This window comes from Anopheles moucheti, chromosome 2 (assembly GCF_943734755.1).
Source record: "Anopheles moucheti chromosome 2, idAnoMoucSN_F20_07, whole genome shotgun sequence".
NCBI classification, from domain to species: domain Eukaryota; kingdom Metazoa; phylum Arthropoda; class Insecta; order Diptera; family Culicidae; genus Anopheles; species Anopheles moucheti.
This window is the reverse complement of record NC_069140.1, coordinates 28,488,059-28,503,550: the sequence shown is the minus strand read 5'-3', so window position 1 is coordinate 28,503,550 and position 15,492 is coordinate 28,488,059. Positions and strand designations below refer to the sequence as shown.

General features: G+C 46.8%; 1 protein-coding gene across 1 annotated transcript in view; it reads left to right on the top strand.

Annotated features, from left to right (window-relative positions):
* LOC128310520 (GATA-binding factor C) overlaps positions 1 to 15,492 on the top strand; it is a 99,960-nt gene that overhangs the window by 50,329 nt on the left and 34,139 nt on the right. Inside the window, exon 3 of the mRNA XM_053047177.1 lies at positions 1,741 to 1,886. Within this exon, the coding sequence (XP_052903137.1) occupies positions 1,741 to 1,886 (146 nt within the window). The remainder of the gene's footprint in view (positions 1 to 1,740; positions 1,887 to 15,492) is intronic.

Sequence of the window (15,492 nt, the reverse complement as noted above, 5' to 3'; positions counted from 1 at the left end):
CCGTACCGAATGAGAACCCAAGCATCAAGCGGAATGAAATATGGCAAATGCCTGTGATTATGATGTTATGGATGATGATTATTAGAAGGAATCGATTTCGTTTCCGTTCCCATCCTTGCCGAGCGATCGGCCCTAACGATGCCTCGGCCGTGTTTGGACGTTTGGCTCAATACGGCTCATCGCCACGCCACGGCGAGTGTCCTCGCGAAAGCTCACTCATTCTTCAAGGTAGTGCCTGCGTGCTTCAATCGGACAGGAGGGAAGGGAAACAAATGATCGACTTCTGGTCGGCAGCTGAGATCTGCCAAATCTTTGTTTGTGCTGTGCTGTGCTGAAACAGGAACAGAAGTATATAAATAAAATAAATCGTTCACAGTGAAAGCCCGACGAAACCAACGCACTGTGCCACAGAACGCCGTGTCTGAAGGTAGCCAATGATCAAGGAAATAACATTTTTCTTAATAGATTCCTGTCCCACCCGGGTCTAAACGGGGCGCTACCATGCCGGGCCCGGTGAATGGTGTCCCCGGGCAGAAACAAACAATGTCTTATAAAAATTAACAAGAACAAGATACTTAAAAGCCAACCCGGGGGTGCGATTTCTGCCCCATCTGTTGTCTACCCTGCGTTCTTCGCGCCCCCCCATTGCCCCCCATCTCACATTCCGTTCCGTGCTCTAAGCTCGCGACACCGAAGAAAATCACATAAATATCGAAATAAAAATGTTGTTCTCTCTGAATAAAATTATCTCCACCCGCTGTCTCTCCGGCAAGCGCGCACGGTTCGTCTGGTCGTGAAGCTGTCGTGAAGAGCAGAGCTCGCCAAACTTCACCAACCACCCTGGGGGACGCACCAAGGGAATGGCCCCGGAATGAAACCCCATTCTACACAAACATTCTACACAATTCGATGTGTACGCGCGAGAGTGTGTCGAAATGTCGAAAGCGAAATCGAGACTAATTTATTCCATAACTTGTTAAACGGTTAACTAATATTTGATAGTGGGCAGCGCACTGAAGCACAGGCGCACCCGGTGACTAACCGAACCGTCAGCTTCGACCTGCTGCGGCCCCCGGTTGGCACAGGTTGTGGGAAAACCTTTCCCGGATCGATCGATCCCCTCGTGCGGTTGTGTGTCAACCCAGATGCGACAGGGCAGCCAGTGCCTCCGCCACTGTTCGTCCTTGTCGTCTGCGCTGTGGTTAGCATAAAAAATGATGCCCCGTATTCTTGGCGTTTTTTTTTGGTTGTTGTTTCCACCACCTTCCACACCGGCATTGGGAGGTTTCATTCAATGTCCATGTAGCAAAAGCGCCTTCTATTTCCGTCCTTGCCGTGGACGACGCGCTTCACGAAGGAACGTCAGAGGGGAAACATATTTTCTAGCCCGACTGTGGGTTATGTTTGTTTTCGTCCACCTCTCCGTTGTGTTTCGTACCGCGGGGACCGCGAGAAACTGTCTCCAAATTTCGTGATTTCATTCCCTAATTTATCAACGTCAAATTGAAATTAATGTTGATGCCAAACTAATTTAATTAATTTCAATAGACATGCATCGAACCATTGCTGGTACAACACTTCCTTTCTAACGGCTAGACGTTCTCGTTGACATACGTAGTGGGTAGTTTGAGGTCTCCGTAGTGATGGGCTTAATGATAAAGCATTATAAACAAAATAATGACTTAACTAATCATACAACTATTTTTCTTTCCTGTAAATGTCTTCAACTCCATTCAACAGAGGGACGAGAGTGTGTCAACTGTGGTGCGACATCGACACCCCTGTGGCGAAGGGACGGTACTGGCCACTATCTGTGCAATGCCTGCGGACTCTACTACAAGATGAACGGCCAGAATCGTCCACTGATCAAACCGAAACGAAGACTGGTTAGCGTAAGTATTGACAGTTTTTGAATATTTTTCGTTGTTTCTGCAAATCTCTCGCATCTCGTCCAATTCCTCCAATGTTTCGGAGCACTGCCGCCCGGCTCTATTTTTCACACGAACATCTTATTACCCTTCAAACGGTCGTAAATATGAATTCTTCAATGCTACGAATACGGCACACACAGCGTACAGATTAAATAACACACGCCACCTCGTGGACTCACGGACCAGTTGCTCAGCGGCTATTCGCAAGCCCAATACCGAGGCTATTTAATATGCACTTCACCGTTCCGCAGAGGGCAGAGTACGAAACGCATATTTGGAAAGTGTTTCACACGTTCACACACTTACCCACCGTGCGTATTATCGCATGTCAATCAAAAATTTTATCGTCCACTTACCGATATGATCCAAGCTCATGTGTATACGTCTCTATGTCCAAACATGCGCAAAATGCACCAGAAGTTTGATCAGCGTCGCAGGGGTGTGACAATCAAACGAATTGTGTGCGGGCTTTAAGCGTAAGAAATTCAACTGCGTTTCTTTCCCTTGGACAACCATCGGGTCTCGCGACTCTTTCACGCGCACGAATGGAGCGCCCGTTAAGAGGATAACCACAGTGCGCACAGTGCAGTGCCGCTTCATAAACACACTATATTTATGATAATTTTTAATTGTAAGTAGCAATATCGATGAGTATCATCAGAACGACAAGATAATTTTTGCATCTCGTTTTCCCGTCCCGGCCCGTCCTCGTACGCGGTTCGGTTCGTTTTGTGGTGGCATTTATTTTGACTCGCGCAATCGTCTCGCGCATCGTCCCGCGTCGCACACAGACGGAAGCCACTGTTGTGTGCTGTGCAGAAGAAGGCGCTCGATCGGATGATCTTGATTGTTGGTCATATCATGATGATTTCGTTTTTTTTTGCTTTGCCGTTGTTATGGCAAGAATATATATGTATGTTTTTTTTTGCCCCGACTCACTCTTTGCCATCGCCCAAAGGACGAAAATGTATCAAATAACTGAAGATGGTGACAAGTGTTTTGTTTGTACTGCTGCTAATTGGATTGATCGATATCGTTCGCAAGCATCGCCAGATAAATATCACCATGTGGAGCAGTAAAACCCGTTAGATAAACTTTCGACTGTGGTGCTGTTGTTATTAGCGAAGAAATACATGAAGTAATATTGCTAAATTTATTTTGATAAAGCAGGCTTTTCTCTTGGTGCGTTGAATAACCCAGTGCAACAAGTTTCATTATGACCTTCCCCGACAGTATGCCCAACAGTGTGTTCCAACCCCAAAGCGAAGAGTAAATGCCCATCGATACCGATTTCAATTTTAACGAGGTTAAACCCACTTTTTGTCCAGTGAGGTGCTGCCACAACGCTGCCCCATCGGTGATGAACTTATGCATTGCACTTTTCCTTTCATCCCGCGCGACACCACACGCCCGTGCCGGCAATTTGACTCTTACTTTATGGTTCCGGCAAGCAGAGGCCTGCGCGGAAGAATACGTCCCGTGAGGAGGCGTGTTGACCGATTATTGTTCCCGCTTGTTTCATCGGTTATTTGCAGTGCCGTTTTGAGCACAAAAATTGCATCTCGACCTTGCGTTAACGCAATCCGGCAGTCGACGCCTTACGGTTGACTCATTTCGGCTGTGCCGAAGTAATCGATATTCTATACGCGACCGTCGAACGGTCGGTGTGGAAGCCCTGAACGGACTGAGATGGGCTGGTTGATGGGATGGGCAAACACGAGCGCAGCATGTGTGAGAAATATTATCAAAATCGAATAAAACATCTCGTCTATCCTTTTCGGAGCCATCTTCGGAGATGCTCTCTTTAACTCCTGTGTGTATTTTCTCAATATTCCGCACAGTATCATTAAAACAGCTTAAGTGTTTCTAAGCTATTCCAAATTTAGATCTCAAAACGTATCGACTACAGACGATTGATTGCAGCTTGTGCGAAGAGCTTGAGCTCTGCATCGACTGAATGAAGTTTTGTGCTGAATGGTCTCGCTTCACGAAATTAACTCACGCTGAAATCCCAAATGGGGGCGCCCCAGTTTTAATTGCCCCTTTGCGAGATGATCGAGCGAGATCAATCACCGATCACCAAGACGAAACGATCCCATCGCTCGATTCCGCTCGATCGAACTCGATGGAACGTGGAAAGCAGCAAATTGTAGGGTTTTCGTTTCCCAAGCTCTCGGAAGGATCCATCGCCGTTCACAGTCGGTTCATAGTGGAGCATCCTTTCATCGGGGCGCGCATATTTTTTTCCCCCCAGATCGGCGGTGCAAAAGTGCATCGTTCGTTCGAGAACAGAAATAACAACAACAAAGTAAAACGCCATCAGACAATCTAACGATGATCCCGGGTGACCATGGCCATGATGCAATCTGTACGCCCAAACGAAACGGCGTTTCTTCCCACAAGCTCCCAAACTGTTCGGCACAACCTGTAGCATCGTCTGGGAACTCTCGCTCCCTCTCACACGTCTATAGTGGTCCGTTCCGAGTGGGACCCGGCAAGGGCCAGCAAGGGCAGCAGTCAACCGCCCGGACAGGTTGTTTTCTGTACGTTGTTCGATTTAATTAGTTTACATCCGATATAAATAAGGAAGTGATTTAATTTATTTCAATGCTTGTATGGTGCAGGCATTCGGCTGCACGGGGTCCTGCGTTTCGGCCGAAACTCGCTTGGCTTTTCCGCGACCGCGAACGAATGCGTAACACATGCACGATAACAAGCGCATGGCGCTATGCAAAAGGGTGATGCTTTTTATGCTCGTTGCCGTATTTACTTTACGGTATGCACGACAACCTTACACATGCCCACGGCGAAAAACGAGCTGCGGAGAGGAAGAAGCCGCTGCTGGAAGATCTTACGGTGATCCGCTTATCGCAAACTACCGATCACTGTTTGCTTGGTGAGCGACGCGAAGCCGCCAGTTGTACGGCAATTTTTCGACCCAGTAGCGCCCCGAGGCCGGTCTCCCGAGGCCATATCGTAGTGGGCTACCCCATCGGCTACACAATTGACAATCGTGTAACCGTCTTTTTTCCTCCCAGCCCGCCCTCTTACATCGCGCGCGCTCTGTCGGTAGCCAAACTTTTTGGCCCCCGGTTTTGCCCTTCTTGGGCACGGGGAATTTGTGTATTCAAATCAAATAACAATTTAAAACAAGCATTCTGCTGTTCGATCGCGAATTGTTAATCCAGCTTGGCGAAAGCAATTGGGCAGAAGGGAAGTCTGTTTTTTGATCTGCCGGACCAACCGTGAGCTGGACAACGCTGAAAGCGTTCCTTTCGGTAGAAGGTTTTTTTTTTCTTTTTTTGGTTTTATTACCGAATGATGAATTAGTTTTGGCAATTAAATAATTTTTGCAGCCTTTTAATGCAAGTTGGTCGAACGAGGTTGGTTTTGTGAGTGAACGGAACCATTCCACTTACCTTTCTCTTTCATCCGGATATTCCGGCGGAGGAACGAGCAGCTGCAGCCACGATCTGGGCCTAAGGGTCTAATGCGCTGCTCAGCATTTACACCTGCTCCGTGCTAATGGGTAGTTTTGCAGCAGGTTGTTTTGACCCCTAACAAAGAAAACATTGTGTAGCAGTTTGCCCTCTCGCCCTTATCCGGTGCGTGTTCTGTGTGTTGTTTTGACACTCAGGCAGCACATTGAATGAATTTTGTGGATTTATCGCATCGTTCAAAAAGGAATGATAAACGTGTTTCTGTTGCTTAAAGTAAAGCAGTATCTTTGGCAGTAAAAAACACATATTTCAATAATGTCTTAACAATTCCCTAAAAAACGTTTTAAAATCTTGGTTTTAAAATCAAAAATGGCACTTTTCGGTCGACATTTAAGCAATATTTCTACGGCGTTGGTGAACTAGATTCGTTGCTTTTTCACATGGCACATTCCGCTTTGTCCAGCCGGTAACATCTGTGTTCTGGTCAACCACATGCCTGACATGGACATTTAGGGCAGGCGAGCAGTTTTTGTAGCGCTACACCCTGTTTGAGGCCGCTGTGCAGTAGACGTACCGCGTTTTCTCAACACCGCTCTTGACCGGGGGGGTCGGGATACTGGGGGGTCGGGGGTCTGTGGGACCACTGGCTTATCAGTTACATAGATCTTCACTTAATAATTGTGAATAGCATCATCGTACCCCGCCAAAGGCCATGTGGTACCAGACCGAAGAAATTGCTACAGAGGAGCAACAACACAACAACGAACAAAAAAAAGACACACAACAACCAAAACCGAAGGGGCCATTGTTGCCCTTGTGGGAGAAAGCAAGGGCAGGAACAGGAACAGGAACAGGAAAGTTGTGGGCACCTTGACGCACTAGAGCGTTAGAGGGTTGGCTGCGAACTCTTGCGGGTTGTAAAAGGTGACATACAAAAGACAGGGGAGTAATTATCTTCACCTATACCTAGAAAAGCTGGCCCGTTTGTCTACTGCGGAAGTGAAATGACTATCACTAGCCTTGGAACGGGGCGGTTGTGCAGCGCCCAACATGAGCGTGCGGAACGTTCTATAAAGCGCTAAACACCACCATGATTAACTAAACTGTTACAAAAGTTAAAAAAAATAACACGATAAGTTCACTCAGCTTTAGCCGGAAGTGTAGTTGCAACAAAACCGGTTGAATGTGCTCTACGAAGGTCACTTTTTGTCGCCCCAAATATGAGGGGTTCGTACGCACGATTGCCACAATTAGAGACGAAATAAATGGTCGACCGTATGGTTGGGTGGGTTTTTGGCATAAACTAACAGAATTGAATCAAATGTCCTATGAAATTGTGTGTTCCTGTAATAGGTCGGGTTCGGTAATGGGTTATGACCGAGCAAAATAGAAGCAGTTCATCAGGCGCTGACGTTAGCCAGTAGTTTAAACCCCGTATAGAGACCTTGATTTAGTTTATTAATTTAAAACAATGCTCTAGCGTGAATGTTTTGCAATATTAACCACAAAAATATTCCATATCGGTGTTTGCTGAAGGAAACACCTGGAAACCGTTCCTATATCATCCTTATCCAATTCCCGCTCCCGCGTAAATGATGTCCCACCGCTTCAATAAAACGAGAAGAATTATATTTATACGTTCATGCACCGAATCCCACGGCCAACGGCATCAATGGGGGTCGAGAGAAGCGCAGCAATGCTGTGTCCATCGCGAAGGTGAGTGACAACGTTTCACAGAATCACGGGCCCCAAAAAAAAAACGTACGCAAGGCACGAAATGTCGAAAGCATAAGACACGTAACCCAAACGAGGGACCGGACAATGGCAAGGCAGAACTTCTTGGCTTGTCCGTTCGCAGTACAATAAGCCATGATTCATGCAATATTAGTAACGTTCACAACGACTTCGTCATCGTTGGTGTGGAACGAGCCTTCGGGATCCCAAGAACGTCCGAATGCCTGGCAAACGACGTACGGCCGCAGTCTCCCAACAGTTACCCACGCTCTGCGGGGCGCCAAACCAAATGGTGTACGGTGTAGAGTTCCCGAAGATTGGTTCTCAGGATCGTACAGTGGTCCGAGCTTCGTTTGGTTCTCGAAAACCGTAGACCCCCAAAAATCCCGGGGACCGGAGTACCCCCGGGTGCTTACGGATGGCACCGGAGAGGATGTAACTTTTCTTCAGTTTATTGACCAATTTAAATTAATTTCTCATCGAGCCAATGAGCGACCAGCTTCGACGACATCGAACCCATTTCCAGCCTCACCCGTCCGGCCGTCCGGAGCGCGGGCACGCTGCAAGCAGACCCGTAGTGGTCGTCGACGGGTGGTTAAAAGCTTCCGTTCGAGTAGCAGGTTCCGGGTCCGTTCCGAAGCAGCACACTCGCAGCGGGACATTTTGCGGACAGCCAGGAACGCCAGGAACTCTAACCAAGATGGGTACTAATCTCCCCCCCCTCCCCGAAAAAAAAACCCTCACAAAGCCAAACCGGGTGGCTGCTGAGATATTGTGGTGGATGAAATTTTAATTAGCACACTGTGCCAAAATGTGCACGCCTGCAGCTTCACGCGTCCACTTAGGCCGCTCATCGGCGGTCATTACGTCATTACGGTCCACAATGTCCACGGTGGGTCTGTCGGGATTCTGCTCCTCATCAGCGCAGAAGCTCATCTGCCGACCGATGGTACCCACGTGGGGGACGAGAACCTTCAAAACTAATGCGCCTCAACATTGGCCCGAACAGCAGTCACAACTGCACAGTTGGAAGTGCTCAATTATCCACTAATTGCCCCCGGTGCATGGTTTTGTTTATTTTTAATTGACATCGAACGCGTCCGTTCGGTGGGCAAAGGGGTGGTTCTGGGCGGGGCAGGAGAAGGGGCCACTCTACTGACTCGTGAAGCAGCCTCACTAAATGGGCTGCCCGTGTTTCCCGGATGAGTATTGGTGTCTAGATTTGATATCTGGCACCGTTTCGGGAGGGTGACTTTCGGAAGAACCTTCCAAACGAAAACCTCCAAGGGCTTCAGCGTGGCGTAAACGCTGTCGACGAAACAAATCGCCGAAGCGGACGCGAGCGGAACTGATTACGGTAAATTGGAGGGTAATTTTCAAACCTTGTACAGCATGGTAAGGCTACCCGCCAGCGCGCCCGCCCCGCTGTACCGGGTATCCTTGTCGTGCCTGAAGACTGACGCGTCACAAAACCCGATTGTACCGCGGAACAATGTATCCAAAACTGCCCTTTTGCTCGAGGGGACCAAAAGCATGGTGCACTTGCGATCGTACGGTTTTTGCCTGTTTTCATCCACCATCCACCGGTCAAATCGATCATAAATATATGCTAAACTTTACTGACCGCCGGAAACCATTTGGGGGGGAGATGTGGTTTTTGTACCTCGCCTGGAATGGGACGATGTTCGAACATTATTATCTGTTGTCTCGGAATTCCACCGGTGGAATGTGTTCCGGGGAGTAACTTTGTTGGCAGTCGAAGCAGTTTAACGCACACGAGACTGTCACTTATTAACCGGCGGTGACATATCTCGCGATGGTGATCCAATAATGTTCCCCCCCCCTCCCTTTCGGACTCCAGCTACCACCCGCGTGCCAGACGTGACCAAGGCCATATCGTGCGCGTTATTATGATGCACTTGAAAATCATGCACAGGTGTATTTCGCTCTCGCACCGTCCGCTCCACTCCGCATCGCGTTGTATCCTTGCACCGTTGGAGCAAAATCAGCAACAAAAAAACCGGTTCCTACTACACCCGTACCACCTGGTGATACTGGTGGCGCCCAACTTCCACGCTTCCTGAGCCTTCTGAGCTCGAGCGGTTGATTTCGAAGATCGAAACGTCATCTCTTTCCGCCCGATGAGATGAGATGCTGACGCTAGATGGATCGAGCTGGAAGATGATGCCGCTGTACGTGATCGGCACTATCCGCACGTTCCCGCTGGATCCTCAACTCGGGCCCCCCAACGACCATGGTGGCACGAGCATGGATCTGCTTAATTCAATCTATTACAAGCTCGATTAAATCGCGCACGATCGTAAATTAGTCGTGTTTTTGAGTTCGCCCCACCATTGTACATTGCGTTCATTAGATGCTGACGGTCGCATGCTTGTACGCTGCATGTCGCGCGGTGCTGCTCGTGATGGTTAATAATTGTACAAAAGTGCATAAATTATAAGGTAAAACAATAATTCTCCCTTTTTTGCCCAGGCTTGGGTGAACTCTCGTGGCACCGGGACTTCGATCGACTTGAGGCGCGCAGAGTTTGAAGCATACGGTGACTTCACGTCACCCCTGGACAAGGCCACCCCGAATCCCCCCTCCAGAATGGCAAACAGTAGAAGTCAAGCGCAAACGTCAGCCCAGTCAGTCACTTAGACTAAACATCCAGTCAGTCAGTTAGTCAGTCCGTCAACCGCTAACCGTGTGGTGTGGCATGAATGAGCCACGAATGACATTGAGATAATCACGATTTTCTCCCGGCCGCCGCGCAGACACCGGGAATGTAAGATGGATAGCTTCCAGGGTTCGTCCTCTACCGGTGGTTTAGGTCACCGGGCGGGCTGACTAGATCTCTGGCACGCTGCCATGATACAGAAACCCGTGGCGGATGTATCTTCGTCATGAATACGGAATACGGTTTGGAGAAGGATTTGGTTACTACACCGTTCTTACTGGATTATTCTTGTCTTTGGTATCTCATTAGAACTTCAGGGAAATGTTTTTTTTCTGAATGTCTCTGGATATTCCGCCAGGGGGAAGCAAAGTGGATTGAGTACACCAGGATTATCTTTTGTCGTTTATTTATCTAGGACCACGTCCATCCGCGTCAGTCGCTTGCTACCAACTCCTAACAAGCCGCTTGCGTCGCTCGCAAACGCTCGCTCTCTCTCTCTCTTCTACTGACAACGCTCTCTCCTAGACGCTCACCGCCAATGCTCTCTCCTAGACGCTCCCTTGTCGCGCTCCTTTAATGTTGCTCTTCCGTTTCGTACGGAACATACTCCCCAGCGGGAAATGTTTAGCTATTCCTGTAACCCTGGGAGTGGCGCTAATTTATGAATTGATCGCTTGTATGTACCTCCCTTTGTGTAAATATCTACTACCCGTACTAAACCATCAGCTCCTGCATACGTCTTGATTATGCGGCCCATTTTCCACATCTGTGGTGGCGTGTTATCCTCTTTTATTAACACTAACATATCTGGTTTAACGTTCGCGCGTTGAGTAGTCCACTTACCACGAACCTGTAGCTCGCTCAAGTATTCTCTTGCCCATCTGGCCCAAAATTGATCCCTAAGCTGCTGTATTCGTTGCCATCTGTTTAGTCTATTCTCCGAAATATCCACATACGATGGTTCGGAAATCCCTACTAAAGGTCGATTGATCATAAAATGAGCTGGAGTTAAACAATCAAGATCCTGAGGGTCACTAGAATGAGCATATAATGGCCTGGAATTAAGAATCGCTTCAATCTGACACAATAAGGTGTAAAACTCAAAATTGTTAAAGACGCTGTCTTATACACCTTCTTCAGTACCGACTTAACACTTTTGACCCCAGCCTCCCAGATTCCACCAAAATGTGGAGCGTTAGGGGGTATATGCTTCCAGTTAATCTCTTTAACCTGACAAAACTCAACAAAGCCCTGAGCAGTAACCGCTGCTTTATACGCATTACGCAATTCCCGGAGCTCAGCATTAGCACCTACAAAATTCGTGCCATTATCACTAAATACCTCCTGTGGTATTCCTCTCCGTGACACGAACCTCTTGAAAGCCGCCAGAAACGCCTCAGTAGTTAGATTTTCAACAGCCTCCAGATGGATCCCCTTGGTTACCATGCACACAAATATGCAAATGTAACCCTTCGACGAGGATATGCGCCGCAAACCTGATCTCAGCATTATGGGTCCGGCATAATCCAACCCAACTCGTTCAAACGTTGGCGCCGAATTAACACGATATGCAGGAAGATCACCCATTCGCTGATTGATGGTTGTAGGGTTAGCCTTGAAACATACTACACATCCACGAAGTACCTTGCGTACCGTAGATCTTGCATTTGCCAACCAATACTGTTGGCGTAGTATGGTTATGACGCCTGAGCAACCCACATGCAGATTCTCACGATGTATCATGTTGATGATTCTAGTTGTAACCACGCTCGTATTGGGCAGCAATAGCTGATGTCTGGATTCATATGGAAGTTGCGAATGTTGTAGACGACCACCTACTCTCAGCAAACCGTCTTGCAGGAACAAATTTAGGTTTGCATAACGATGATTTCGGCCACCGTTCTTTACAGCCGCTATAATGTCAGAAAGTTCCATCATCTGAACTATGCCAACAATTCGCCGTGATGATTCCTTTAGTTCCGATATCAATAACACCGAGCCCTTGATTCGATCCTTGTCCTTACGCCTAGCGTTGGCTACAAAACGTAAAACATATGCCATTATTCTTTGGATCTTTCGAAATGAATCATACCTGTTTATGAACGGAAACTCTTCTCTGTTCATAGAAACATGAATCATCAGTTTCGAGCGCAGTTCCGGTATGGCATCATCTGGAAGATCTTCTGGACGTTCCGCATCTATGCTACATTCGGTTAAGAATGCTGGCCCCTTCCACCAAAGATCGTTCTTCGCAAGCTCAGAAGCAGCTTGCCCTCGCGAAACAATGTCTGCTGGGTTTGATGCTGTGTTCACGTAACTCCAGGTGAACTCACTGTGAGAAATAATCTCTGCCACTCTATTACGTACAAATACCTCCAAACAATCCAACGGTTTCTTTAGCCAAGCTAGCACCACTTGACTGTCCGACCACAGGTAAATGTGCTGGAACGATGTTCTGAACAAAACATCCACAACCTTTGTTGTTAATCTGCTCAGAAGAAGCGCTGCCAACAACTCCTTACGAGGGATAGTTGTAGGTGAAATAGGAGCGACCTTGGATTTGCTCGTAACCAATTGCGCCTCAGCATGACCATCGCTACTGATCGATCTGATGTAGATACACGCACCGTAGGCTTTGTCCGATGCGTCTGCGAACCCATGTATCTCATAGACGCCTGAAGTATCATTTACCATTTGTCTGGGAATCCTTATTTGATCTTCTCTCGGCAATGCGTCCATGAAGTTTTTCCAATCCTTGAGCAGGGAATCATCAATTTGTTCATCCCAACCAACCTGTGCCTTCCATAATCTTTGCATAAGCAATTTTGCAAGAACTGTCACTGGTGAGATGAGCCCTAGAGGATCAAATATCTTAGCCAATGCTGACAAAACCTCTCGTTTTGTTGGGGACGAGATTTCTAGTATCTGTGGAGTGATATATATAAACTCATCCGTAGCCGGATTCCACCTTATACCCAACGTCTTTATAAACTCATTGGCTCTGATCTCATGTAACGCCGTGTAAGGATCATGATGCTCTCTTGGTATTTCCTCCAACAATGTTTCTACATTGGATGCCCATTTGTGCAAATGCATACCTGCTGACCTGAACAGCTGGATTAATTGCTGCTTTATTTTCAACAATTCATCTACCTGGTTTGCTCCGAAAAGGCCATCATCCACATAGAAATTTTCCTTCACCACTCGACTGGCTAACGGAAATCTGTCTTGTTCATCTGCAGCCAACTGCAACAGCGTCCGTGTTGCCAAGAAAGGTGCAGCAGCAGTTCCATATGTAACTGTTGTCAACTCTAAGGTCCGTATCGGATCTGTTGGTACCGCTCTCCAAAATATTCGTTGCAGGGGCGTATCACTCGGGTCCACCTGAATTTGTCGGAACATCTTGGCGACATCAGCACTTAACACGTACCTATGCATACGAAACCTCAGCTGGATCGAAAACAAATCAGGTTGCACAGTCGGACCTGCCATCATGACATCATTCAACGATGTACCGTTCACCTTAGCCGATGCATCAAACACTACCCTACATTTGGTAGTAGTTTTATCAGGAGTTAAAACTGCATGGTGAGGAAGATACCATCTTTTCGTATCTGCAGTATCGAAAGATTCGTTAACCGGCTTACAGTGACCCATAGACTCATATTCTTCCATAAACGAAGAATATTGCACTCTCAAATCAGGACGACGTTCTAACTGCTTCTCCAAAGCAAAGAATCTTCGCAAGGCCATCGATCGAGAATCTCCAAGCTGATCTATAGATTCCCTTAATGGGAGCCGAACGATATACCTTCCATACTCATCTTGCTTATGAGTTGCTTTAAAATGTTCCTCACATCGTTCTGCTTCCGATTGGACACATTTCTCACTGGAGATCTCCTCAATCTCCCAAAATCTTTGCAACAGTTCATCGATGTTGTTAGAAACCGCAACATTAGTATGAACATTTTCTTCAGTCGCACTAATGTCTATGCATCCACCTATCACCCATCCTAGCTCCGTGTCCATCATAATAGGTAGATCGTTCGATAATCGGATGAATCCCGACTTCATGATAATCGGAAGACGATCCATACCAATAAGTAGATCCACCGTTCCTGGCTTATTGAACTCCGGATCAGCTAGGTCAACATGATTGGGAAATTTAAGATTTGCGATACTGAAATAAGAAGATGGTACAGTGCCCGTTATTTCGTCATACACTAGACACGTCAAATCGAATACAAAATCTCTACAGCCAGATTTCACTGTTACCGAACAACATTTGCTGACCGATGATCTAACGTTACCAATTCCTGTAACTGGTATGTTAGTATTTGCCATCTTCCATCCCAGTCTTTCAACCAACTGCCGTGTAATACAACTTATCTGGGAACCAGTGTCCAGCATCGCTCTGCACTGCACTAACTTGCCGCCACAAGCTACTACATTCACAATAGCTGTTTGTAAAAGCACACGCATTCTTGGCATCGTCGAAATCTGCGAATGTTGACTCACACTAAACATTTCAGTATCCGACTTTGGTACCACTTCCGCAACGGTATCCTTTGCAAATCTGTCCGTATTGTCGTGGTGCATAATTGTGTGATGCGACCCATTACACTTTTCACACTTTATCGATAACTTGCAATTTCCTTTCCAATGACCACTCTTTAAGCAACCAAAACACAAGCCACGTTTCTTTAGTAAAACAGCTCGCTGTTTCACCTTCAGCCTAATCAGCTCAGGACATTTATCCGTCTTATGTGAAGCTTTACATATCTCACATCCCTGTCCCTCACTTATAACTGTGTTAGCCTTGTAGCTAGAACGACCTGGTTTTTCTGCGAAACGAAGTTGCTTCTCTTGTCTGTCATTGTTCTTGCAACGCTCTAACACTGATACTCGACCCTTTAGAAATGTTATAGTGTCTTCATATTTCGGGAACTCGTTCCGTGGTACCGTAGACTCCCATTGTTTCCGCGTCTCGTTGTCCAAACACTGAGATATGCTGTAGATCACGAACTTCTCACTCATACCATCAAAGTGTTCACCAAGAAACTTCAAATTCGAAACATGAGTTTCTACACACGTCACCAACCTTCTAAGGCTCTCAAAATTCTCCTGTTTAATTTTGTCCATACTCAGAAGTCCCTTAATATGCATTTCCACTATCTTTCTTTTGTCCTCGTACCTTTCTTCCAGCAATTGCCAAGCATGTTCATAATTACCATCGTTTATGGTTTTAATATCGATAACCGTGGCTGCTTCACCGGACAGCGCCTTTTCTAAATGGTATAGTTTTATTCTAGGTGATTCGTTAGTTTTATCAACCACATCCTTGAACATCACCTTAAACTTATTGTTACTGACGGGAACAAATCGGAACACTGGTTCCGCCGTTTGTTGGATGATCACGCGAAGGTATGATCACCCAGGAGAGACTCTCGCGTAAATCTCAAGTAGAAGTGAAAGCGATCAAATCGTTTGGGTCGGGCGAGTAGGCTTTTATCCTGGCAAGCAGAATCAGTTCCCAAAGCGGACCTTTTTCCAATTCGATGGCAAACACAGCGACTCGAATAAGCACCAATCACGGTAAAGTTGCAAATACAAGTGAGTTTATTTAACAAAATTTCCTGCTTTTATAGTAACATTGTGTCTTGGAAGTTTTTAAGTGCAAATGAGATGGAAGAATTAGAATGCGATA